At 37.9% G+C, this 25,915-nt stretch overlaps 1 protein-coding gene across 1 annotated transcript; it reads left to right on the forward strand.

The window, feature by feature from the left end:
* Positions 1–132: 132 nt before the first annotated feature.
* Positions 133–25,890, forward strand: UFSP2 (UFM1 specific peptidase 2). The gene is made up of 12 exons (XM_007177882.2): positions 133–195; positions 8,422–8,500; positions 11,203–11,386; positions 11,468–11,534; positions 13,775–13,932; positions 14,323–14,515; positions 15,837–15,983; positions 18,736–18,900; positions 19,111–19,235; positions 20,433–20,509; positions 21,421–21,545; positions 25,714–25,890. Exons 1-12 carry the CDS (start codon positions 193–195, stop codon positions 25,798–25,800), a joined length of 1,410 nt encoding a protein of 469 aa, XP_007177944.1. The 5' UTR covers positions 133–192; the 3' UTR covers positions 25,801–25,890.
* The last annotated feature ends 25 nt before the right edge of the window (positions 25,891–25,915 follow it).

The raw sequence follows: 25,915 nt of genomic DNA on the forward strand, positions 1-25,915 counted from the left end.
GAGACTTCCGCTTCCCGCCCCATTATCCATCCGCGAGATGTGGCGTGGTGGTACGCCCCGTGACGTATGTTGCAGGGCATGTTGGGAATTGTAGTCGGCCTTCCCAAGCCCCGCCTCTGATGACGCCAGTTCCGGGCCAGCGTCCTGTGCCTGGGCGGCCGTCGGCGCCCCTATCAGCTCCATGTACCCGCTATGGTGAGTACCCGTGCTCGCCCCCCACCCCTGCGTTTCCCCTCAGACTTCACTAGCTGCTACGAGGCTTTATGGCCCTTGAAATAACTGGTTCTGCTGGGGCCCACGGTGGTAGCTGCGAACTCCGTGGTCTGGGCCGTCCTGTCCTCGGCCTCTCCCGGTAGGACCGGAGGGAAACTGCCCCGCACAACCTTGAACCCCCGGCCCCACTGCAGCCGCCTTTGGATACGCGCTCCCTGCACCTTCTACTTGTGCATACATTTTGAGAACGAGGGAATTATGAGGCGTTTTTGAAGGTTTCGAAGAAGGATTGGATCTGGGAAAGATACGAGTGACTTTGCAAATACTGTATTCCCTTAGCTGCTGTGATGTCACACTCCCCTGGTTTCCCTCTTAATTGCTCAAGCAGGTCCTCCAATCCGTATCCTAGATGTGGCGTTCAGTACTTTTCTTTACACCCTATGCTTTCTCCAAAATTTGTATCTCCAGCTTAGAGATGTATTCTGAGCTCCAGATCCGCATATGTACTAACTGTACCTCCACTTGGATGGCTCATATGTATTTCAGACTCAGCAAGTTCAAAACTGACTCACCATTCCCACCTCCCCTCGTCCCACACCTGCTCTTCCTCCAGTGATCCCCATCTCAGTTCATTGCGCTACCATCCACCCCACCGTTGTTCATGCCAAAAACCTGGAAATCATCATCCTTGACATCGCCCTCTTCTCAACTCCTGAACATCTGTTCACTAATCAAATGCTATGAAATCTACTTCTAAATGGCTGTCAGTCGTCACTGTCTCTAACTATCCTTGTCCTTGGCACCATGAGATCTAACCATCTGCTGTGGTCTCTTAAGTGGTCTTTTAAGCAGGCCTTCACCAATCTGAGCCCCTGCCTGGGATGGGCTTGTCCACCTGCACCCCCATCTTTCCTTTGGAATTGTTCATACTCTTACATACTTACCCCTCAGATCTCAGTTTAAATATTATTTCTTCAGAAAGGATCTCAATTCAGAAGTGTAAGGAGATTCTAGTGCATTCTCATAGGATCTCTTATGGAACCTTCACAACAACCCTGTGAAGTTGTATGTTTTTCCAGTTTTACAGAAGAGAAGACAGACTTGAGTGATTAGTTACAAGGTCATAAAGAAAGTAACAGTTAAATGTTGCTCTTGCCTGTCTCTATAACTTTTATCTTCAGTATCTTTCAGTGCCATTAAATATTTTTTATTCAGATAGGTGCATAGTATTTAACTGACTTATTTACTTAACATACTTGTTATTGATAGCTATTTAGGTGGGGTTTTTTGTTTGTTTGTTTGCTTTTTGCTATGATGAATAACAGTATGGTAAGTGGGTAACATTCAAGCTAAATTTGTCTGAACTTTCGTGATTATTTCTTTAGGATAAATTCCTAGAAGTATAATTGGGGCAAAGGGCATGGTCTTTCAACAGGTTACAATTTATGGAAAATAAAAGCAGTCACCCTTAAAAAAACGTGACAAGGGGACTTCCCTGGCAGTCCAGTGGTTAAGACTACTCTCCCAAGCAGGGGGCACGGGTTCGATCCCTGGTTGGGGAAGAACCCGCATGCCGCGTGGCGCGGCTAAAAAAAAAAAAAAATGTGACAAGGATTTGTAAATGAGAAAAATAGTAATGGTACCTACTTTGTAATGTTCTGAGGATCAAAGTTAATATATGTCCAGTCATTTAGCATAGTGTCTTTTACTTTTTAAGGGCTCAGTAAATGTTAGTACTTACTAATTTATTTCAAAATAGGGTTCTTACTGTGTAGTATGGTTCTTCAGCCTGTTTGGGACATATTTTGAGTATCTGATGAAATCTCTGAAACGCCTTCCTCCTTCCCACTTCTCTCCCCCAGCAAAATGATATATGTCTTTGTCATATGTCAACTACCTGCAATGTATGGACCCAAATTAAGAACTGCTAATAGATTCCACTTTGCAAGTGCTTTTTTCCCCATTTATAAGTTATAAGCATTTTCCTATGGCATTAAATATTCTTATAAAGCATTAGTTTTCATTACTGTATAATCATAATTATTTAATCAATATCTTGTTGACAGGTTAACATCTGTATACCCTAATCTTTGTGTGTTTTGCAAATTTCCTTAGAAATTAAATTTCTAAATGCAGAATTACTAGGCCAAGAATGTGAAATAAGGCTTTTTTTGTTAAATTTTTGAATTTTGTTTTTTTTTATACAGCAGGTTCTTCTTAGTCATCAATTTTATACACATCAGTGTATACATGTCAATCCCAATCGCCCAAATCATCACACCACCACCACCACCACCCCTGCCGCATTCCCCCCTTGGTGTCCATATATTTGTTCTCTACATCTGTGTCTCAGTTTCTGCCCTGCAAACCGGTTCATCTGTACCATTTTTCTAGGTTCCACATACATGCGTTAATATACGATATTTGTTTTTCTCTTTCTGACTTACTTCGCTCTATATGACAGTCTCTAGATCCATCCACGTCTCCACAAATGACCCAATTTCATTCCTTTTTATGGCTGAGTAATACTCCATTGTATATATGTATCACATCTTCTTTATCCATTCGTCTGTCGATGGGCATTTAGGTTGCTTCCATGACCTGGCTATTGTAAATAGTGCTGCAGTGAACATTGGGGTGCATGTGTCTTTTTGAATTATGGTTTTCTCTGGGTATATGCCCAGTAGTGGGATTGCTGGATCATATGGTAATTTTATTTTTAGTTTTTTAAGGAACCTCCGTACTGTTCTCCATAGTGGCTGTATCAATTTACATTCCCACCAACAGTGAGTGCAAGAGGGTTCCGTTTTCTCCACACACTCTCCAGCGTTTGTTGTTTGTAGATTTTCTGATGACGCCCATTCTAACTGGTGTGAGGTGGTACCTCATTGTAGTTTTTTTGTTTGATTTTTGTTTTTAATAGAGATGTACACGTATAAATTGTGTGCTTTTTTCAGTATGTTTTTTTTAAATGTTTATTTATTTATTTATTTATTTATTTATGGCTGTGTTGGGTCTTCGTCTCTGTGCGAGGGCTTTCTCTAGTTGCGGCAAGTGGGGGCCACTCTTCATCGCGGTGTGCGGGCCTCTCACTATCGCGGCCTCTCTTGTTGTGGAGCACAGGCTCCAGACGCGCAGGCTCAGTAATTGCAGCTCATGGGCCTAGTTGCTCTGCGGCATGTGGGATCTTCCCAGACCAGGGCTCGAACCCGTGTCTCCTGCATTGGTAGGCAGACTCTCAACCACTGCGCCACCAGGGAAGCCCCCTCATTGTAGTTTTGATTTGCATTTCTCTAATAATTAGTGATGTTGAGCAGCTTTTCATGTGCTTTTTGGCCATCTGTATGTCTTCTTTGGATAAATGTCTGTTTAGGTCCTCGGCCCATTTTTGGATTGGGTTGTTTGTTTTTTTAATATTGAGCTGCATGAGCTGTTTATATATTTTGGAGATTAATCCTTTGTCCATTGATTCATTTGCAAATATTTTCTCCCATTCTGAGGGTTGTCTTTTCGTTTTGTTTATGGTTTCCTTTGCTGTGTGAAAGCTTTGAAGTTTCATTAGGTCGCATTTGTTTATTTTTGTATTTATTTCCATTATTCTAGGAGGTGGATCAAAAAAATCTTGCTGTGACTTATGTCAAAGAGTGTTCCTCCTATGTTTTCCTCTAAGAGTTTTATAGTGTCCGGTCTTACATTTAGGTCTCTAATCCATTTGGAGTTTATTTTTGTGTATGGTGTTAGGGAGTGTTCTAATTTCATTCTTTTACATGTAGCTGTCCAGTTTTCCCAGCAGCACTTATTGAAGAGACTGTCTTTTCTCCATTGTATATCCTTGGCTCCTTTCTCATAGATTAGTTGACCATAGGTGCATGGGTTTATCTCTGGGCTTCCTGTCTTGTTCCATTGATCTATATTTCTGTTTTTGTGCCAGTACCATATTGTCTTGATTACTGTAGCTTTGTAGTATAGTCTGAAGTCAGGGAGCCTGATTCCTCCAGCTCCGTTTTTTTCCCTCAAGACTGCTTTGGCTATTCGGGGTCTTTTGTGTCTCCATACAAATTTTAAGATTTTTTTGTTCTACTTCTGTAAAAAATGCCATTGGTAATTTGATAGGGATTGCATTGAATCTGTAGATTGCCTTGGATAGTATAGTCATTTTCACAATATTGATTCTTCCAATCCAAGAACATGGTATATCTCTCCATCTGTTGGTATCATCTTTAATTTCTTTCATCAGTGTCTTATAGTTTTCTGTGTACAGGTCTTTTGTCTCCCTAGGTAAGTTTATTCCTAGGTATTTTATTCTTTTTGTTGCAGTGGTAAATGGGAGTGTTTCCTTAATTTCTCTTTCAGATTTTTCATCATTAGTGTATAGGAATGCAAGAGATTTCTGTGCATTAAGTTTGTATCCTGCAACCTTACCAAATTCATTGATTAGCTCTAGTAGTTTTCTGGTGGCAGTTTTAGGAGTCTCTATGTATAGTATCATATCATCTGCAAACAGTGACAGTTTTCCTTCTTCTTTTCCAGTTTGGATTCCTTTTATTTCTTTTTCTTCTCTGATTGCCATGGCTAGGACTTCCAAAACTATGTTGAATAATAGTGGTGAGAGTGGACATCCGTGTCTTGTTCCTGACCTTAGAAGAAATGCTTTCAGTTTTTCACCATTGAGAATGATGTTTGCTGTGGGTTTGTCATATATGGCCTTTATTATGTTGAGGTAGGTTCCCTCTATGCCCACTTTCTGGAGAGTTTTTATCATAAATGGGTGTTGAATTTTGTCAAAAGCTTTTTCTGCATTTGTTGAGATGATCATATGGTTTTTATTCTTCAATTTGTTAATATGGTGTATCACATTGATTGATTTGTGTATATTGAAGAATCCTTGCATCCCTGGGATAAATCCCAGTTGATCATGGTGTATGATCCTTTTAATGTGTTGTTGGATTCTGTTTGCTAGTATTTTTTGAGGATTTTTGCATCTGTATTCATCAGTGATATTTGTCTGTAATTTTCTTTTCTGGTAGTATCTTTGTCTGGTTTTGGTATCAGGGTGATGGTGGCCTCATAGAATGAGTTTGTGAGTGTTCCTTCCTCTGCAATTTTTTGGAAGAGTTTGAGAAGGATGGGTGTTAGCTCTTCTCTAAATGTTTGATAGAATTCACCTGTGAAGGCATCTGGTCCTGGACTTTTGTTTGTTGGAAGATTTTTAATCACAGTTTCAATTTCATTACTTGTAATTGGTCTGTTCATATTTTCTATTTCTTCCTGGTTCAGTCTTAGAAGGTTATACCTTTCTAAGAATTTGTCCATTTCTTCCAGGTTGTCCATTTTATTGGCATAGAGTTGCTTGTAAGTAGTCTCTTAGGATGCTTTGTATTTCTGCTGTGTCTGTTATAACGTCTCCTTTTTCATTTCTAATTTTATTGATTTGAGTCCTCTCCCTCTTTTTCTTGATGAGTCTGGCTAATGGTTTATCAATTTTGTTTATCTTCTCAAAGAACCAGCTTTTAGTTTTATTGATCTTTGCTATTGTTTTCTTTGTTTCTATTTCATTTATTTCTGCTCTGATCTTTATGATTCTTTCCTTCTGCTAACTTTGGGTTTTGTTTGTTTTTCTTTCTCTAGTTCCTTTAGGTATAAAGTTAGATTGTTTATTTGAGATTTTTCTTGTTTCTTGAGGTAGGCTTGTATAGCTATAAACTTCCCTCTTAGAACTGCTTTTGCTGCATCCCATAGGTTTTGGATGGTCGTGTTTTCATTGTCATTTGTCTATAGGTATTTTTTGATTTCCTCTTTGATTTCTTCAGTGATCTCTTGGTTATTTAGTAACGTATTGTTTAGCCTCCATGTGTTTGTGTTTTTTACGTTTTTTTCCCTGTAATTCATTTCTAATCTCACAGCGTTGTGGTCAGAAAAGATGCTTGTTATGATTTCAATTTTCTTAAATTTACTACGGCTTGATTTGTGACCCAAGATGTGATCTATCCTGGAGAATGTTCTGTGTGCACTTGAGAAGAAAGTGTAGTCTGCTGTTTTTGGATGGAATGTCCTATAAATATCAATTAAATCTATCTGGTCTATTGTGTCATTTGAAGCTTGTGTTTCCTTATTTATTTTCATTTTGGATGATCTGTCCATTGGTGTAAGTGAGGTGTTAAAGTCCCCCAGTATTACTGTGTTACTGTCGATTTCCTCTTTTATAGCTGCTAGCAATTGCCTTATGTATTCAGGTACTCCTATGTTGGGTGCATATATATTTATAATTGTTTTATCTTCTTCTTGGATTGATCCCTTGATCATTATGTAGTGTCCTTCCTTGTCTCTTGTAACATTCTTTATTTTAAAGTCTATTTTATCTGATATGAGTATTGCTACTCCAGCTTTCTTTTGATTTCCATTTGCATGGAATATCTTTTTCCATCCCCTCACTTTCAGTCTGTATGTGTCCCTAGGTCTGAAGTGGGTCTCTTGTAGACAGCATATAGATGGGTCTTGTTTTTGTATCCATTCAGCAAGCCTGTGTCTTTTGGTTGGAGCATTTAATACATTCACATTTAAGGTAATTATCGATATGTATGTTCCTATGACCATTTTCTTAATTGTTTTGGGTTTGTTTTTATAGGTCCTTTTCTTCTCTTGTGTTTCCCACTTAGAGAAGTTCCTTTAGCATTTGTTGTAGAGCTGGTTTGGTGGTGCTGAATTCTCTTAGCTTTTGCTTGTCTGTAAACCTTTTGATTTCTCCATCGAATCTGAATGAGATCCTTGCCGGGTAGAGTAATGTTGTTTGTAGGTTCTTCCCTTTCATCACTTTAAGTATATCATGCCATTCCCTTCTGGCTTGTAGAGTTTCTGCTGAGAAATCAGCGGTTAACCTTATTGGAGTTCCCTTGTATGTTATTTGTCGTTTTTCCCTTGCTGCTTTCAATAATTTTTCTTTGTCTTTAATTTTTGCCAGTTTGATTACTGTGTGTCTTGGTGTGGTTCTCCTTGGGTTTATCCTGTATGGTACTCTCTGCGCTTCCTGGACTTGGGTGGCTATTTCCTTTCCCATGTTAGGGAAGTTTTCGACTATAATCTCTTCAAATATTTTCTCGGGTCCTTTCTGTCTCTCTTCTCCTTCTGGGACCCCTATAATGCGAATGTTGTTGCGTTTAATGTTGTCCCAGAGGTCTCTTAGGCTGTCTTCATTTCTTTTCATTCTTTTTTCTTTATTCTGTTCTGCAGCAGTGAATTCCACCATTCTGTCTTCCAGGTCACTTATCCGTTCTTCTGCCTCAGTTATTCTGCTATTGATTCCTTCTAGTGTGGTTTTCATTTCAGTTATTGTAGTGTTGATCTCTGTTTGTTCTTTAATTCTTCTGGGTCTTTGTTAAACATTTCTTGCATCTTCTTGATCTTTGCCTCCATTTTTTTTCCGAGGTCCTGGATCATCTTCACTATCATTATTCTGAATTCTTTTTCTGGAAGGTTCCCTATCTCCACTTCATTTAGTTGTTTTTCTGGGGTTTTATCTTGTTCCTTCATCTGGTACATAGCCCTCTGCCTTTTCATCTTGTCTGTCTTTCTGTGAATGTGGTTTTTGTTCCACAGGCTGCAGGATTGTAGTTCTTCTTGCTTCTGCTAGTGAATATAAGGCTTTTGATTCTTATTGCCACATCACCCTATGAAGAATTCTAAGAGTTTATACTCCCACCATCAGTGATATATTAGTTTCCTCTCATTGTCTTGACCATCAGTTCTTATCATAATAGGGTCAGTGTTTCTGTCCCATTCTTAAACTAGTTATTTTCCATTGATCTTTTCATGTCATCGTTAAACCCTATAATTGTTAAAACTGTAATTTAGAAATACTTTCTTAGAGCAGTGGTCCTCAACCTTTTCCCATTAGAATCATTCACATGGAGGACTTTTTAAATATCCTTGTGCCTAGACCCTCCCCAGGCCAATTAATCAGAATCTCAGGGGGTGTAGCCCAGGAATCAGTATTTTAAACTTCTCAGGTGATTTCAGTGTGGAACAAAGGTTGAGAACCTCTAATTTAGAATTTAGGGTGTTTTGTTTTTCTCCATAAAACAATGAATTAACTCATGAAATAACCTGAAAAATCAAGATTAATTAATGCCTTAACCTAAATTCAGTTAGATTCTAATTTATATAAGGATGAGTTTTTGTTTTACAATGAAATTTTGGTTTTATTTGTCTTAGGTTATTTCAGAGACTATGGATATACTCTTCAGAATGAGAGGTGGCCTTGATCTAGCTTTTCAGCTAGCTACTCCTAATGGTAGGTCTGCCAAAATACTCTGCTTTTTTATTATAAAGTTGATTATGAAATATAGTGAGATTCTTACCATTTTGCACATGAAACTGAGAGATAGGATGAATAAACTGTCTAAGGTCATATAGTTAGTAAGTGATATACATTGGATTTAAACTTAGACACTGTTCCCCACCAGCTCTAGCCCATGGGGCTCTCTGTGCACATTAGGAAAAGGTGTCTCCTTACTTAAGAAACTTTACTGCCCTCTCAAAGAAAATTGTCACGATAAATATAAATATCCACCATGAGCACAATATAAAGAGGCACCCAGACTTGTACATTGTAGGCTTACAACTGTACATAACCCTGTGCCTCCAGAGCCCACTCTCTTGAATGTCGTGTTGTTTAGGAATGGTAGGCAAGCTCTATGGGAGAAAAATCAGCAGTGTTTGTATAAACCAAATTCTAGGATGTCTTCCTGTTTCTGACTACTGCCACAAACTGAGGCAAAGAATATCAGAGGAAGAAGATGAGGAGCTGTGTTGGAGATGTGTTTCATTTGAGATGCCACAGTAAGCCAAGTGCCAACGCCCAACAGGCATTTGGTAATTTGAGTCTGAAACTTAGGAGAGAGTGGTCAGAACTGGAGATAAGAGAACTTAATATCTCTCAAGGCTGATAGTTAATACCTTGATACTAAATGAAATCACTCAAGAAAAACATGATCAATGGTGTCAGGAGCCACAAAGAAGTTCAGAAAGATAAGGAATAAACAGCGTCAGAGTTCCTTGAAGGAGATCACCAGCTGACGATTATTTACTGGCCCTTTGGAAAGAGGGAGAGTGAATGCAGAATGTTCTTTCTGACCCATCCCTTCATATTAGACAATTGTTCTCAATCTTGGTCCACATTCTAATCCCCACTTCCAGACCAATTAAAGTCTCTAAGGACAGAGACTCGGGCATCAGTAAGCTTTTTAGGTGATTCTCTAATGTGCCATCAAGATGAGAATCATTTTGCAAGGACTAAAACGCACTTTTAGGCCTATCTTATCAGTAAAGTATTGTTCCTTAATATGTTACTTGTATGGATAAAGCCTTACATTTTACAACTTAATATAAATTGAATGTATACTTTGCTATGAACTTATGCCAAAGTATAACTAATATATTAGTCACCAGATATAATGATGTAATTTCAAATGTAAGTAAGGACTACAGATACTTTTTACCTAGTAATTAATGTATTTGAGCTTGTCTTCTGACTTGATAGTATTCCTCCTCCTGTATCAAACTCTTTGAAACACTCTATGAAGGGAATCGTTAATGAGGAAATTGAGGGGAAGAAGGTGCTTAACTTAAAGACATCACAATTATTTAGGTACTTTACCTCATGGTCCTTCAGGGATAAACAGAAGGTAATCCAGGAATTATGTTTGTCTTTTGTAGTGCAGCTAAAAATCTTTACATTTGGCTTTCTGAAGCATATCAGGATATCTTTTAATCTGACTTGTTAAAAGTAATCTTTTCTCTACCACAATCTCAAGGTATTTATTTATCAAGATATCAGTGTGATAGTTAAATAAATATTTTAATCACAAGGTTAACTAGGTTTAGGATTTAGGAGTATAAAGCTAAGACAAGTATTTAAATATTGTCTTCTTCAGATATATCTTCTTTATAGTTTTGACTTTGGAACCATGAAAATGTTTTTCATATTTAAAAAGTTCTATAAAGTAAAAAGGAAATCCCTGAAAATGAAGTCAGACAAATATCAGGTTGATGACATACCACACAGAGAAAACAACTGTGACTTCAGAGCACAGTACTTTGTACAGTCTTAGTGGGATATAGTCCAAGGAAGAATAGAACTATAAAGAAATTTAAATTTCATGCAACAGTTTTATTGCTATAAGTAATAAGGTATTTTGAGAGTAATTGGAATCCTTATACATTGCTGATGGGAATATAAAATGGTGCAGTTTCTTTGGAAAACAGTTTGGCAGTTCCTCAAAAAGACAGTTAACCGTATGACCCAGCAATTCTTCCTAGGTGATCACCTAAGAGAATTAAAAACATATGTCCACACAATAACTTATGCACAAATGTTCATAACAGCATTATTCATGATAACTGAAAAGTAGAAACAACCCAAATGTGTATCAGCTTATGAATGGATAAACAAAACATGTTTTGCTCATACAATGGAGTATTATTCAGCCGTAAAAAAGAGTGAAGTGCTAATTCATGCTATGGATGAATTCACATTATGGATGAATCCACAATATGGATGAATCTTGAAAGTATTAGGCCGAGTGAAAGAAGCCAGACACAAAAGGCCACGTAATGTGTGATTCCATTTATATGAAGTGTCCAGAATAGGCAGATCTATAGAGACCAAAAGTAGGTTAGTGATTGCCATGGGAGAATGGGGAATGACCGCTGGTAAGGCCAGGGTTTCTTTGGGGGTGATGAAATGTTCTGGAATTAAATAGTGATGATTTTAAACCTTGTTGTATACTAAAAGCAACTGAATTGTACACATTAAACAATGAATTTTATGTCAATTTTTTTTTAAAAAGGCAAAAAAAATGTTTTTATAGTATTGAATATAGGGAATGGATATTTGGGGGTCAGTTTTACTGTGCTGTACTTTTGTGTGCTTGGAAGCATTCATGTTGAAAAGTTTACAGTTTTTCTTATTCTATTTATATTCTTTTAATTTAGAAATTTTTATCAAGAAAGCACTAAAACATATGTTGAGTGACCTCTCAACCAAGCTTTCTTCAAACGCACTTGTGTTCAGAATCTGCCACAGTTCAGTGTACATATGGCCTAACAGTGACATGAACACCATTCCAGGAGAACTGACTGATAGTTCCACCTGTAAGAACATAATGCGCTTTATTCAGTGAGTATGCTTGAAGATGGCTAGAAGTGTTTTCACAACGTCATTTCGTATGATAAACATCTTCGTGTATTAAAAATTTAGATTTGAACAGGAAGAAGATACAAAACGAAAGTTCATGAGGAAGAAAGACAAAAAGTTGTCAGACCTGGTAAGCAAATCACCTGTCTTCTTTTAGTGATAAAAATTTTCAATCCTTGAATTTGGAGTTGAGTGAGATCTTAGAAATTACTTAACCCAACTTTCTTATTTTTTTTACAGATCAGATTATTCAGGTCCAGAAAAATTAAATGACTTGCCAAAGGTTATATCTCTGGTGTACATATCTAAACTTTTGTACCATTATAATATATATCTTAAATGGGTTTTTTGAATGCCTTGTTTGCTCCCACAGAAATAAAACAGCTTGAGTCTGTTTACAGATTATTTAAAAACAAATAAAAAGGGATCATTCTGAAACATGACAGTGACACATTATGCTATATGAGGTAGTAAATAATAAATGATTTACTTTTCTTCACACTGTTTTGGTTCTGTTGATTTTTGAACCAGTACTGTTGAGTACCTGCCACGTGCCACGAACTTTGCCAGATATTGGAGATGAAAAATGGAGCTGCTGCTTCAAGGCAGGAAGTTGTACAAAGTTAGTATGCCTTTAGTGTTTTTCCAGACTAGTAAGGAAAATAGAGTGGACGTGAGGTTGGAGATGTGGGCAGGGACCACTTAGGAGAGGCCAAACCAAAACAGTAGCTACAGTAATAAAGAGGAGGGAATGGATACAAGAACTATTTAGGGGATCGAATAGATTATACTTGGAAACTAATTGGATGTGGGATGACCAGCTTCTTGCTTGGGTAAAGATGGAAGATGGGGAAGACATGAGGTCAGTTTCGGTCACATTATGTTTTAGACAGCAGTGAGGAGTCCACATGAGCTGTTAGATTTATAAATGTGGAGTGTACAAAAAAAATTGTGGGCTATGGATAAGGATTTGAGAATTACCAGTCGTTGGAGCTTGACATTTTGAGGGATACAGGTCAGTTCTTTTGTAGGATGTTCCTCAGTTTGGGTTTGGGTTTGTTTTAGGCTTCCTCACGATAGATTCATGTGGTCATTGTTGGTAGGAATACCACAGAAGTAATGTGTGTCCTTCTCAGCACGTCGTATGAAAGAAGCATATGCTCAGTTTGTTCTTGTATTAGTGATGTTAACTTTGATCATTTAATATGGTATCCGCCAGTGTTCTCCACTGTGAGGGTACTATTTTTTGCCCTTATAATTAGTAAGTATTTTGTGGGAAGATACTTTGAGTTTATATATATATATCCTGTTCCTCATCAAGTGTTTACCCATCACTACTAACATCAATTGATAATTTTTGCCAGAATCTGGCATTAATCTGATGGTTGCAAAGTAGTGATTTTTCTAAGTCTATTGTTTCCTTTTACATTTATTAGATGACATTATACTGTGAGGGAGAGATTTTCCATTTCCCTATTTGTTTATTAACTGCATGGAAGCATGGATTCCTATTTTATGCAATGAGTTATCTGTTACTGTTACTGTCATTAGTTATTTTGATGATCACATTTTCTAAGATTTGGCCAATAGAAACTTCATGCTGGCTTCAATGTCCTCTTGACACCATATTTTTGAGTACTTGCTACTTTCTTCCACAGGATGTTCCAGACACGTCTTGTACTTTCCCTGTGTTAGCTCAGGAATCAGCCATTTCCCCAAGGAACACACACATGTATATATACATACTATACATATATAACACATACATCCATATTTATCTGTGTAAATCATATTATACCTCCAGTTCTACTTCAGCCTCACACAATTGCTAACCTTTTCCCAGTGAGAAACCTGGCTTCCAGTACTCTTAATATTTTGTTAAATTTGTTTAATATACAGAAAGCATTTTCAAAATTGTTTTCCCATACCACTATCAAAATCAAACCTACTAATAGAGTTCAATATTTGTTTATAGTTTTTTATGTCTTTAGACCACAGGTATATAGTCATAATATATGTTTAAAAGTTGCTTCAGTGTGTGGTTATTGTATCTTGTTCATTTGATTTGTTTTGTTTTGTTTTGAAATTTTTAAATGTATACAAAAGTAGAGAAAATAGTTAAATGAAGCCTGGTGAACCTAACTTTAATGTTTATCAGTACGTGATCAATCTGATTTCACCTTCAATCCCCACTCACTCTCCCCTTCTCCTCAGATTATTTTGAAGCAGGGAAGATTTCTTCTTTAAGATTTGTACTTTTCAATAATTTACTGTAATATAGCTTATATGGTCCTTAAAAAGTCCTTTTACTTACCTTTTATATTATTATTCAATGTTCTATAAGTTAACTTTTACTGTTTATCTTTATAGCATCAAATAGTAAATATAGATCTTATGCTGGAAATGTCAACCCCTCTGGCACCTGTAACACCCATCATTGAAAGAGAAAGCGGAGGACACCACTATGTTAATATGACTTTACCGGTCGATGCAGTTGTATCTGTTGCTCCAGAAGAAACGTGGGGAAAGTAGGTATTTTCTAATACTACTGCCACGTTTAAATAAGGACCCTCTCCCAAAGTAATCAGAGCTCATTTTAAATTATCATATAGGCATATCCAGTGTTGTTGTTGTTTTTACTATGATTTACTCCTTGTTTATTATTAAACTAAGAGTCATCTAGTAATTAGATGTTTATTGGAGGAAGTAGAGTAATATGCAAAACCTGTAGGGTTTTCCCTTTATCTACACAGAGGAAATTTAGTTTATTTAACATTTAACTTTGCATTTTTTAGACTTCCTTTAATAAACCTGGTCCAATCGAGGATATATTAGGAATATAGTCACTCGACACTTTCATGTATCATAAACTACTATAACTTCTGTTAATGCACTTGTATATTTCCCCCCCCCCTCAGAGTTCGTAAACATCTAGTTGATGCAATTCATAATCAACTAACTGATATGGAACAATGCATTTTGAAATACATGAAAGGAACATCTATCATGGTCCCTGAACCACTGCACTTTTTATTACCAGGGGAAAAAAATCTTGTAACAGTTTCATATCCATCAGGAATTCCAGATGATCAGCTGCAGGCCTATAGAAAGGTGAAACCAATTCATTTTTTCTTAAAAAAATACAGCTATCATTCATTTTGTGTTTAATTATGTGCTTCTAATAAATGGACATTGTTTTGTGATTTAATTTTAAAGTGTGGACACAGACTATTAGCTTTACACCTTATTTAATTTCTGTTCTATAACTTTTTAAAGTATTATTAATGAAAAAATACTTTGCTAAACCATATGTAACATTTTAATTTCATATGTTCAGTGTAGTTCATATGTTATTTTTCTGTAATGAAATTTAGAACTGAAAAGATGCTTACATGCCTAGAGCAGCTGATGAGTGGTATTTAATATATTCCTTTTCTCTTCGGTTACTTCCAGATTTGTGAAAGAGACAAGATTAGAGTCAGAGAAGGGAAATTAGGATTTATGCTGTTTCTAATTAGGATTTATAGTATTACTCCATCCCCCACCTCCCAGGGTTATTTGGGTTTTATTAGAGGCATTTTGAAGGAAACATGATCAGCATTCAAAGAAATGAGATTTCTTGGCAAAATGACTGGTTTGGGAGTACATATTTTTGATGTGTGGCCTTGCCTGGCATCCATCAAATTATACCATGGGACTGTCTTCCTGGTCTCTGTCCCTGAAAAGAGATATAACAATGTAACCCTCTGTACCTCTCTGTAAGTGCCAGATGAATTGATTTGCAGAGGCAACAGTTACATAAGCTAATGATCCCATTCAAACTGCTAGAATACATAGGAGATAGCAAAAGAAGATGTCAGACTTTTCAAAGTAACTACTACATGTTTTTATACATTCAGGAATATATTGCCTTTTAAACATGTATGTGTATTTTTATTTTGATGCCATATTGGTTGGTTTCATGCCACCAATCTCTATAATTTAATCACTACCCCTTATATTTGTTAAGTACTCTAAGCATGATTTTTTTAAATATTTTGATATAATTATATCATTGTTAATTATAATTTACTCATTTACGAGGCTGTTTCAAAACCAGTATTTAGCCTGGATGTATTTTAACAGAGTGTGTTATAGTGAGTAATTTTAAATTATCTCAGTTCTCTGACTCTAACGAATTATCATTTTTCTACATTCCCTTCCAGTTTCTATCCATATACACAGATAAACAAAAATAAATCTTTTTTGGTTTTAGTTAAATCTCACTTTCTTTGACCTTAGTGAATTAAATCATAAGTGCATTTGATAACGTTTATAACCAATATTTAGTAAATTTTCTGTTTTGTATCTAGTTTGAGTATATTTATTGACTAGGAATCTAAATCATGTAACTTTTTTTCTCTACTTTCCTCTTGATTCTGATTTCATTTAGGAGTTACACGATCTCTTCAATCTGCCTCATGACAGACCTTATTTCAGAAGGTCTAATGCTTATCACTTTCCAGATGAACCATACAAAGATGGTTATGTTAGAAATCCACATACTTATCTCAATTCACCTAACATAGAGACTGGTGTGGTGAGTTTAATAATTCTCTATGTGAGTCAATTGATCATAAGTGTCGTTAGTTGTTTTCTGTCTGTACCCAGTGGAAGTTGTAACGATCAATTCATAACGGGTATCATCGTCCCTAAAACATACTTTACCACCCTTTTCTTTTAATGATCATTGCTTAAGATAGCAGTAATTCACAGTGGTCTAAAAAGGTTAGGAATAGATAGTGTGTAGCACTTTTCTCTTACTAAAATTCCATTCCTTAATTTCTTTAAAGGCTTGTCCCATTTTATTTCCATTCTGAACCTGAGAAATCATGCTAATTAAGGGCATATTTCTACACAACTCACACTGTAGGAAAAGGCTAATAAAGCACTACATATTTCCTGTACAGCACATACCTAGTTGTAAGGGGTAGATCTTTTCACTAAAGGTAGCTCAGAAAAGGAGTGTGGGGAAGGGTTCCTTTAAGGATGCATGCAGGCTAGTAAGAGAGGATCTCATGGGCAACCAAGAATAGGAATCGTACAGCTGGGCCTCTTAGAACAAAGCAGCGCTGTGACTGGCCTCGGTCTCAAGGCATACTCTCACTCCTTGATGGCATTTCTCAGCTTTCTTTGGGGGTGCTTTTGATCCTAACTGGCCTGTTCCTTCCCTTTACTCTACCTTTTCTCAGCCTCGTCTTCTGTTTCCTCATTTTTTCAGCCTGACATAATTTTTCCTACTCTCCCTCAGAGCTGCTGATTGCATGCATTGTTTCAGCTTCATTCCTTGCACTTACTGCCTGATTCACCCTACACCACTCAATTCAAATTCCCATAAGAGAAAACTTGATTGGCCCATCTTGTCACGGCATTTATTCAATACCTGCTGAGTCTCCAGGTGCTTTGTAAGGAAATCTTAAGAATTAAAAATGAGTACGTGGGCTTCCCTGCTGGCGCAGTGGTTGAGAATCTGCCTGCCAATGCAGGGGACACGGGTTCGAGGCCCTGGTCTGGGAGGATCCCACATGCTGCGGAGCAACTAGGCCCGTGAGCCACAATTACTGAGCCTGCGCGTCTGGAGCCTGTGCTCCGCAACAAGAGAGGCCGCGATAGTGAGAGGCCCGCGCACCGCGATGAAGGGTGGCCCCCACTTGCCACAACTAGAGAAAGCCCTCGCACAGAAACGAAGACCCAACACAGCCATAAATAAATAAATAAATAAATAAATAAACCCAAAAGTTAAAAAAAAAAAAATGAGTACGTGATACAACGTTGACCCTAGGGCAGTTAGGGGCCCGCTTCCGGTTCTGGCTATCAGCATGCACTTGGGACAGCAGCTTCACCTGCGAGAGCTATGGGCAGACCAGCTTCGCATAGAACAGCCTTGGCTGGGCACTCACCGTTACATGCATACGCATGAGACTTTAGTCAACATTGCAGTGACATTGAATGATTTCACTTATTTTGCTTATATGGGAGGATATCTTGAGAGACCTGTTCCTGATTGAAAATCTTGTTCTGTCACAGTCATAGAATCATAGAATAGGAAATACAAAACTTAGAGTCTCTAACAAGCAACATAACTCTTGATGGTTTTCTCATAGATTATTACATAAATGTTTTCTCTCTCAGATTATATTTGGAACTCTCCTAGGGTAAGTATTATATCATATATTCATTTTTAATTCCTAATAGTTTTTTACTAAGCGCTGGGACACTCAGAAGGTACTGAATAAATACTGATTGTTTTTTGACAATGAAATGGGTTGGTTATCTGTATTGCAAAAATGCAAGAAGCATTTATATATTTCTTAATATTTATTATATGATACTTAATGTGTGCATGTAACATATGTGTAAGTTATAAAGCACAGTAAAGAAATCAATATTGGAGAGCTCCCTACGCCATTTAAGAACCAGGACGTGGCCAGTCTGACTGTGTGCTCCTTCCTATGCACTCCTCTGCCTCCCCGACACCCAGGAGGAACTATTATACTGAGTTTTGGGTTCATCATTCACTTCCCTTTCTTTTAACAGTTTCACCATATATGTACATATTCTCTCAACAGTGTTGCTTTTAGTCTTGCTTGATTTTGAGTTTTACTAAAATGGTGTCATTCTGTGTATAGTCTTCTACAACGTGCTTTTTCACTCAATATCATGTAGCTAAGATTTATCCATGGTATTGTGTATAACTGTAGTTCAGTTATCTTTATTGCTGGATAATATACCTTGGTATGATTTTTTCCCCCAGGTTTTTTTGCTATTTAGACAACCCTGCTATGAACGTTACTGTACATGTCTCTTGTTACATATATGCAACAGTGTCAACAATTTGCTATATTTGCTTCATTTCTCCTTTTCTCCCCTTGAGCCATTTCAAAGAAAATTACAGGCATCATGCTATTTACTCCTAAATACTTCCAATGCAAATCTCCAAACAATATTAGATTTGCGTTCATGATAGTTTGGTTATGATTAATTATTATTTTTTATTCTCTGCTGGATTTAGTTTGCTAATATTTTGTTAAGATTGTTGCATCTGTGTTCATGAATGATATTGTCTTATAATTTTCTTTTCTCATACTGTTCTTACTTCACTTTTGTATCAGTAGTATACTGGCTCATTGAAAGAGTTGGGGAGTGTTTCCTCTTTTTTAAAAAAATTTTTATAAGGAACTAAAGTAAGTCTAGCTCCGAGAATAGTAAAATGACTCAGTATGTGTATGTGTAATATAATACATACATCTATCCTAAGTTAATATTTTACTATGTTTCTTCTTTTTATATAGATTTCTGTGGTCCAGGGCATATATGGTTACCATCATTATATGCAGGATCGGATAGATGACAATGGCTGGGGCTGTGCTTATCGGTCTCTGCAGACTATCTGCTCTTGGTTCAAACACCAGGGATACACAGAGAGATCCATTCCAACACACAGAGAAATTCAGCAGGTACAGAACATGCCATTTTGAATTGTAATCAGTTGGATGTTTCATTAACCCTTAATATACCATTAATAATTACTCCTACCTCATGGTACAGACTTATTTCTGTTTTGAAGAAAAAAAATATAAATACTGGTAATCAGGGAAAATGCCCTAAACGTAATTTTTAATAGCTGTCTTGTGTATGGATCTTTTTGTATTTTTAAATACACAAAGGCTCTAGTTGATGCTGGGGACAAACCAGCAACATTTGTCGGATCACAGCAGTGGATTGGATCTATCGAGGTGCAGCTGGCACTGAACCATTTGATTGGTATAACTTCAAAAATACTGTTTGTCAGGTAAGGACACTTTAAGAAATCTGAGAAATCATTTCAAAGAGAATTTGTCATTTTTATTAAAAGAAAAAGCGCATTTTCCCCCACATTTGTTTTCACTCTTTTCTCTTCCTCCACATTGCCTCCTTGCTTTATAAATCTCATTTTTCTAGCCCTAAATTTTTTTGTTATTTTTTAGAAGATGTTTGAGTTTATGAGTAAACTTTGTGATATCTGCTTATATGCTCTAGGCCTAATCTTAGTCTGGAAGAGGAAAACTTGCAAATATGTCAGTTTTGAGTAGAGTTACAGAAAGTCTAGTGTTTTTGTTTTGTTTTTCTCTTTTTATTTAGTTTTTTATTTATTTTATTTTTTGGCTGTGTTGGGTCTTCGTTGCTGTGCGTGGGCTTTCTCTAGTTGTGGTGAGCGGGGGCTACTCTTCATTGCAGTGTGTGGGCTTCTCATTGCGGTGGCTTCTCTTGTTGTGGAGCACGGGCTCTAGGCGCACGGGCTTCAGTAGTTGCAGCACGTGGGCTCAGTAGTTGTGGTGCATGGGCTCTAGGGAGCGCAGGCTCAGTAGTTGTGGCGCATGGGCTTAGTTGCTCCGTGGCATGTGGGATCTTCCCAGAGTAGGGATCAAACCCATGTCCCGTGCATTGACAGGCGGATTCTTAACCACTGCACCACCAGGGAAGTCCCCAGAAAGTCTAGTTTTTTAATGCTTAAGGCAGAGATGTCTTGAAAGGAAAAAATCAAATGTTGATCTATGACTGACCTTTTTGTTTATCTCCTACTCTTTTTCTTCCTAAGATTTTAATAAATTAATAATGTGTCCAAATAATACATTCATTTTATCTTTTCCAATATATTTTAATCACAATTCTAGTATTAAAATATGAGCAAATATTAATATAAGATTGATATCTAGGACCATCACTAGCTTACTCCTGATTTATGAGCTTATGTGTTCAATACATTTTCTATTACAACAACCTTGCTAACTATAGTGTTATTATTTTTATTGTCCAAGTACTTTAATACCTCTGATTTCACAAGTGCAGTTTGGATTGGCTGTGGAAATCAGTGCTAACAAATAAGTGATAGATTAAGTAGTGAAGCATATGGTGATTAAAAAGTGAGTTTTGTCACAGTAAAACATTATTCATACATTCCCAACTATCTTAGAAATAGTTCATCTGATAGAAAATGGTTTCTTTCTAGCCAAGGTTCTGAAATGGCCTCTCAGGGACGGGAACTGGTTAATCATTTCCAGAGTGAAGGAACACCAGTAATGATCGGTAAGGTGTGTGGATATCTTGGGTTCTTTTGGTAGAGTGGTGAGTATGTGAAACTTATGGTTAATAAAAATATGTAATGGCACATAAAATCAGTCATTTTTAAACATATTAAAATTAGATTTTACATCATGCATACTGTCCTCTGGATATTATTTTAAAATTTCCAAGGCAGGAAGAAAGTTACAAAAAAGATAATAACCAGCAGTAGTAAAGGCTAAGAAGAGAAATGATAACGGTGTTCAAATACTTGAAGAGTTGAGAGCAGAATGGAAAAGAGGCAGTGGTCACTGAGCTGAGCATTGTAAGTCATGGCTAGCACTAACTTGGCTGGCTGTGTGACATTATGCAAATTGCTTAACCTCTCGGGCTTTAGTTGTAAAATCAGAGGATTGGATTAGCTGATCTAAAGATTCATGATTCTGTGAGAAGTAAGACTTGTCCTGTGATGACAGAAGGCAAGCTAAGACTGGTGTGTAAGAAATGCGGGTAGGCAGATTTCAGCAAAATACAGAAAGTATTGAAAGAGCAGACGGGCGGCACCATGGGAGGTACTCAGACCAGAGGCAGCACTGCCCAGCTGCTGAGAGAGGTGCCAACAGCAGTGATCGTTACTCTGTCGTGTGGAGTTTAGACCCTCTGTGGCCCTTTTTAAATCCAGTCTAGGTAATTCCATGGATACTGCAGTGAAATATAAACCTAGTATGATTATAGATATGATTGTTTTTTTTCTGTCTTAAAGATGTAATCTTATCTCTTCAGAGTATATTTGACATTGTGTCGTTTACAGTGTATGCCAGTTGATTTTAATGCTGTTAGGTCAATTAATAGGCAAAATAATCTTTTTAAATTGAAATTGAATGGGAAGTTGAGATTAATATATGCCCTCTCATTTCATATTTCCTCTTCAATAGGGGGAGGAGTTTTGGCCCACACAATACTAGGAGTTGCATGGAATGAGATTACAGGACAGATAAAATTTCTGATCTTAGATCCGCATTATACAGGCGCTGAAGATCTGCAAGTTATTATAGAAAAGGTAAGTGTCTGTTTAACACAAATTGAGATACAAGGCAAAGAACCCAGAACCAAAGGATAGAAAACTGGCAGCTAACAGAGAGATGGATTATGAACTGAGGGCAGGGGTCCTCACTGTAAGGAGGGATTCTCAGGCTGTGATGAGTAATTGTCTCTCTAGATACAGAGGACAAGGACAAGGGGGAACTAAAGTAAATTGTGAAAGACAAAATTTATCAAGACTTTCTCAGTTATTAAACTGAATAGAATGCGAAACTCATAAATATATTCCCCTGGAGACTTACAGCTTTGCATAAATATAAATATAGTAAGATATATCAATGCCTTGAAATAGAGTGGAGTATATAACCTTTATAATTTTAGAATTAACCAAAAATTAGCTGAGCAGTATGCTGGACATTATGGAGGCTTGACTGCCTTTAATTTATTTACATATAACTTCATCTCATTCTATGAAGGAGTTATATTTGAAACAGATTTAAGAGTATTTGTTGATGCTTAAACTACCAGCTAAAGGAGGTATAAATTTAAGTTAATTTATAGGCAACTAATTCAGATTTAGTACTGAGTTTTCATGAGAAACTAGTACTAAGTTTTCATGAAACTCAGTACTAAATCTTTAGGAGGCAAGTGTTATAAGACATAATTAACCTGAGTTTTAAATAAGTTTTATATTCTTTGCCAAATATATTAAAATTACAAAGAATGCATACAGCCTTTCCAGCTATAAGCCAGTGAATATATCCTATCCACTACCCTTCATTTTTGTCATGTTGTCACTTAAGTCAATATCACTAGTACCCATAAAAAGGTTTCTCTGCTCTTTTTTTTTTTTTTTTTTTTTGGCTGCGTCGGGTCTTGGAGCTCACAAGGCCGCTCCTGCAGAGGCATCACTGAGAGACAGTGCAAGGAGAGCAGGGCATGCTCCAGGAGCGTGATGACAGCTGGTGAAGAGGTGTGGCTGACAGCTGGAGGGATAGGCAGGAGCTAAATCTGGGATGGTCACTGCGCCAGGCAGAGGAGCAAGGCTTTCAGATTTTATCTTAAAGGCAGTGAGACGCCTTATGATTTTAATTAGAGGCATAATACAGATAATAAAATTACTTCTTTTTGGCTGGCTTGACGGACTTTGGACTAAATGGAATTATCTAGGTAGGGTTTTCTAATGCAATTAGATAGAGTAAGGCATTGTCCCTGCTTACTTTCTCTGAGAACTGCACTCTCCTTTGCTAGTTTTATTTTTTTAATCATTAACTTGAGATGTCTGTTTCTTGTGATTAGCAATAATCTTTTTTTTCAAAATTATTTTATCTTTGGCTGCGTTGGGTCTTCTTTGTTGCACACGGGCTTTCTCTAGTTGCGGCGAGCGGGGGCTACCCTTCATTGCGGTGGGTGGGCTTCTCATGGCGGTGGCTTCTCTTGTCGAGGAGCACAGGCTCTAGGCACGCAGGCTCAGTAGTTGTGGCTCGTGGGCTCTAGAGCGCAGGCTCCATAGTTGTGGCGCATGGGCTTAGTTGCTCTGTGGCATGTGGGATCTTCCCAGACCAGGGCTCGAACCTGTGTGCCCTGCCTTGGCAGGCGGATTCTTAATCACTGCACCACCAGGGAAGCCCTCCTTTGCTAGTTATATTTCTGTAGAACTTTGTAACAGCAAAAACCCTTTGCTCTCTTCACACATGCAAGAAACCTTGAGGCCAAGGCCGGGCCATCAGTAGAAGTGCTGTTGACTCTCACGTGACTCAAAAATCTAAGGCACTGTCTTATTAGTCCATCCCGGCTACTGTAACAGAATACCATAGACTGGGTAGCTTATAACAAGAAATTTATTTCTCACAGTTCCGGAGGCTGGGAAATCCAGGATCAAAGTGCTGGCCAATTTGGTGGGTGGTGAGGCCCACTTTCTAGTTCAAAGATGGCAGTCTTTTTCACTGTCCTCACATGGTGGAAGGGATGAGGGAGCTCTCTGGGCCCTCTTTTAATGAGGGCACCAACCCCATTCGTGAGGGCTCTACCCTCATAACCCAGTCACCTCCCAAAGGCCCACTTCCAAATACCATCACATTGGGGATTAGGGTTCAACATATGAATCTTGGACACATTCAGTCTATGGCAGGGGCCAGAGGGCCATTTGCACCTCTGCCTGACCTCTCTTTACCCACTTGGGGAGCTTTCCTGTTTGAAGTTCCCAAGCCAGACACCTCAAAGGAAAGAAGTCTGGCTCCCCTACTTACTCCCCCAGTTTCTGGTTTGGATACCCTCTCTACCCACTTCTCTGGAAAAAAATTTGAGTCTGGTTACCTGGAGATGGCCCAGATGTGTGAAAAGACCACAGAAAGATTAGAACAGAGAAAGTATAAGCCTTTTTTCTATTTATTGTTAAGAAAACAGATTTTAGGACATTAAATTCATTAGAGAAAGTTTTGCTGAAAAAAAATGAGAAGAGGGGCTTCCCTGGTGGCGCAGTGGTTGAGAGTCTGCCTGCCGATGCAGGGGACACGGGTTCGAGCCCTGGTCTGGGAAGATCCCACATGCCGCGGAGCAACTAGGCCCATGAGCAACAACTACTGAGCCTGCGCGTCTGGAGCCTGTGCTCCACAACAAGAGAGGCCGCGATGGTGAGAGGCCTACGCACCGCGATGAAGAGTGGCCCCCGCTTGCCGCAACTAGAGAAAGCCCTCGCACAGAAACGAAGACCCAACACAGTCATAAATAAATAAATAAAAACGCGAATTTCAAAAAAAAAATGAGAAGATAAAAAAAAGTTTGTTTATGTAAAACAGTTCTCAACGATAATAAACCAAACTTAATGGTGGTTACCTGTGGAGAGGCGGGGCAGGACTAGTGGAGGATTTTTTTTAATTTTTACTTTTCACCTCATTTGATTTTTTTTTTTTTATAAATTTATTTATTTTTATTTATTTAATTTTGGCTGTGTTGGGTCTTCGTTTCTGTGCGAGGGCTTTCTCTAGTTGTGGCAAGCGGGGGCCACTCTTCATCGCGGTGCACGGGCCTCTCACTATCGCGGCCTCTCTTGTTGCGGAGCACAGGCTCCAGACGCGCAGGCTCAGTACTTGTGGCTCACGGGCCCAGCCGCTCCGCGGCATGTGGGATCTTCCCAGACCAGGGCTCAAACCCGTGCCCCCTGCATTGGCAGGCAGATTCTCAACCACTGCGCCACCAGGGAAGCCCTGAATTTTTATATGTATCTTTATTTCTGCAATCAGAAAAATAAAAATGAAAAACCTAAAGAGCATCTCTACTCAACCCTCCCACCTCCACACTGAAAAACAGACTAACACACCATCTTCCCCTATAGGAACTCTGTCTGACCTTTGACTTCAGGTCACTGCCAGAATGCCCAGCAGCTTCCCAGTTTGGTAGGGTAAGGGGTACAATTACCACCTGTCACTCACATGGTGGCATCTTGAATCCTCACAAGTATTTGCAAACAAAGCATTTCATTTCAGAACGATGTAACACAGACAAGTCGTGAGCTGGGTCTTTAAGAAAATATTGATAAATCAATGGCCTTAGAAGAAATTTGATAAACTTCTATATTCATGAGATTTTGTTTGAAAGTAATTTTCTCTGCTGGGGAAAAGGATTAATACTGACATAAAATTGGAAAGTGGCATGATTACAGCCTGAGGAAAACGAAGGGCATAGAATGCAACTCCAAGGGCAATCTCAGATTTCTCACTGCCACGTATCACTGCTGAGATGCCACTGCTGGGAAATCGGGATAAAGGCAGTGGCCGATTCGGTGGCTGGGGAGGCCCACTTTCTAGTTCAGTCTTTTTCACTGTCTATACAGTCTTGTTATGGACAGATGCCAGTTAAACTATCACATGCTGTCGACTGCCAGAATTATAAAACTATGCATCTTAAAATCAATAAAATGTGGTACTGAGTAACAGTACCATAATGAAGCTTTTCATTTTTAATGATTCCTATGATTAAATATCATAGAATTAAAATTTTTTAAATTCTGTCTGAAAGGGAACCAAATAAGCTACTTTTCTCTGCTTTACAGGAACTCAAATATTTGAATTATATAGAGCCTTATTCCAAGACCCTACTGACAGAACAGGATTATAAAATGTTACAGTTTCAATCATGTAGTCCTATAACTTTGTAAAAGGTTTTCCTTTCCCTTCTCCCAAATCTAGGGCTGGTGTGGATGGAAGGGTCCAGACTTTTGGAACAACGATGCTTACTATAACTTATGTCTTCCTCAGCGACCAAATACTATTTAAAATATCTTGGACTCAAAGACTGTAGTAAAGTTGTACTTTATAAATTTGTTGATAAATTTAATTTCAGATTAAATCCTGGGTGTAGTTTGATGGTTTCTATGACTTTTTTGTAAAG

Source organism: Balaenoptera acutorostrata, chromosome 21, assembly GCF_949987535.1.
Source record: "Balaenoptera acutorostrata chromosome 21, mBalAcu1.1, whole genome shotgun sequence".
NCBI lineage: Eukaryota > Metazoa > Chordata > Mammalia > Artiodactyla > Balaenopteridae > Balaenoptera > Balaenoptera acutorostrata.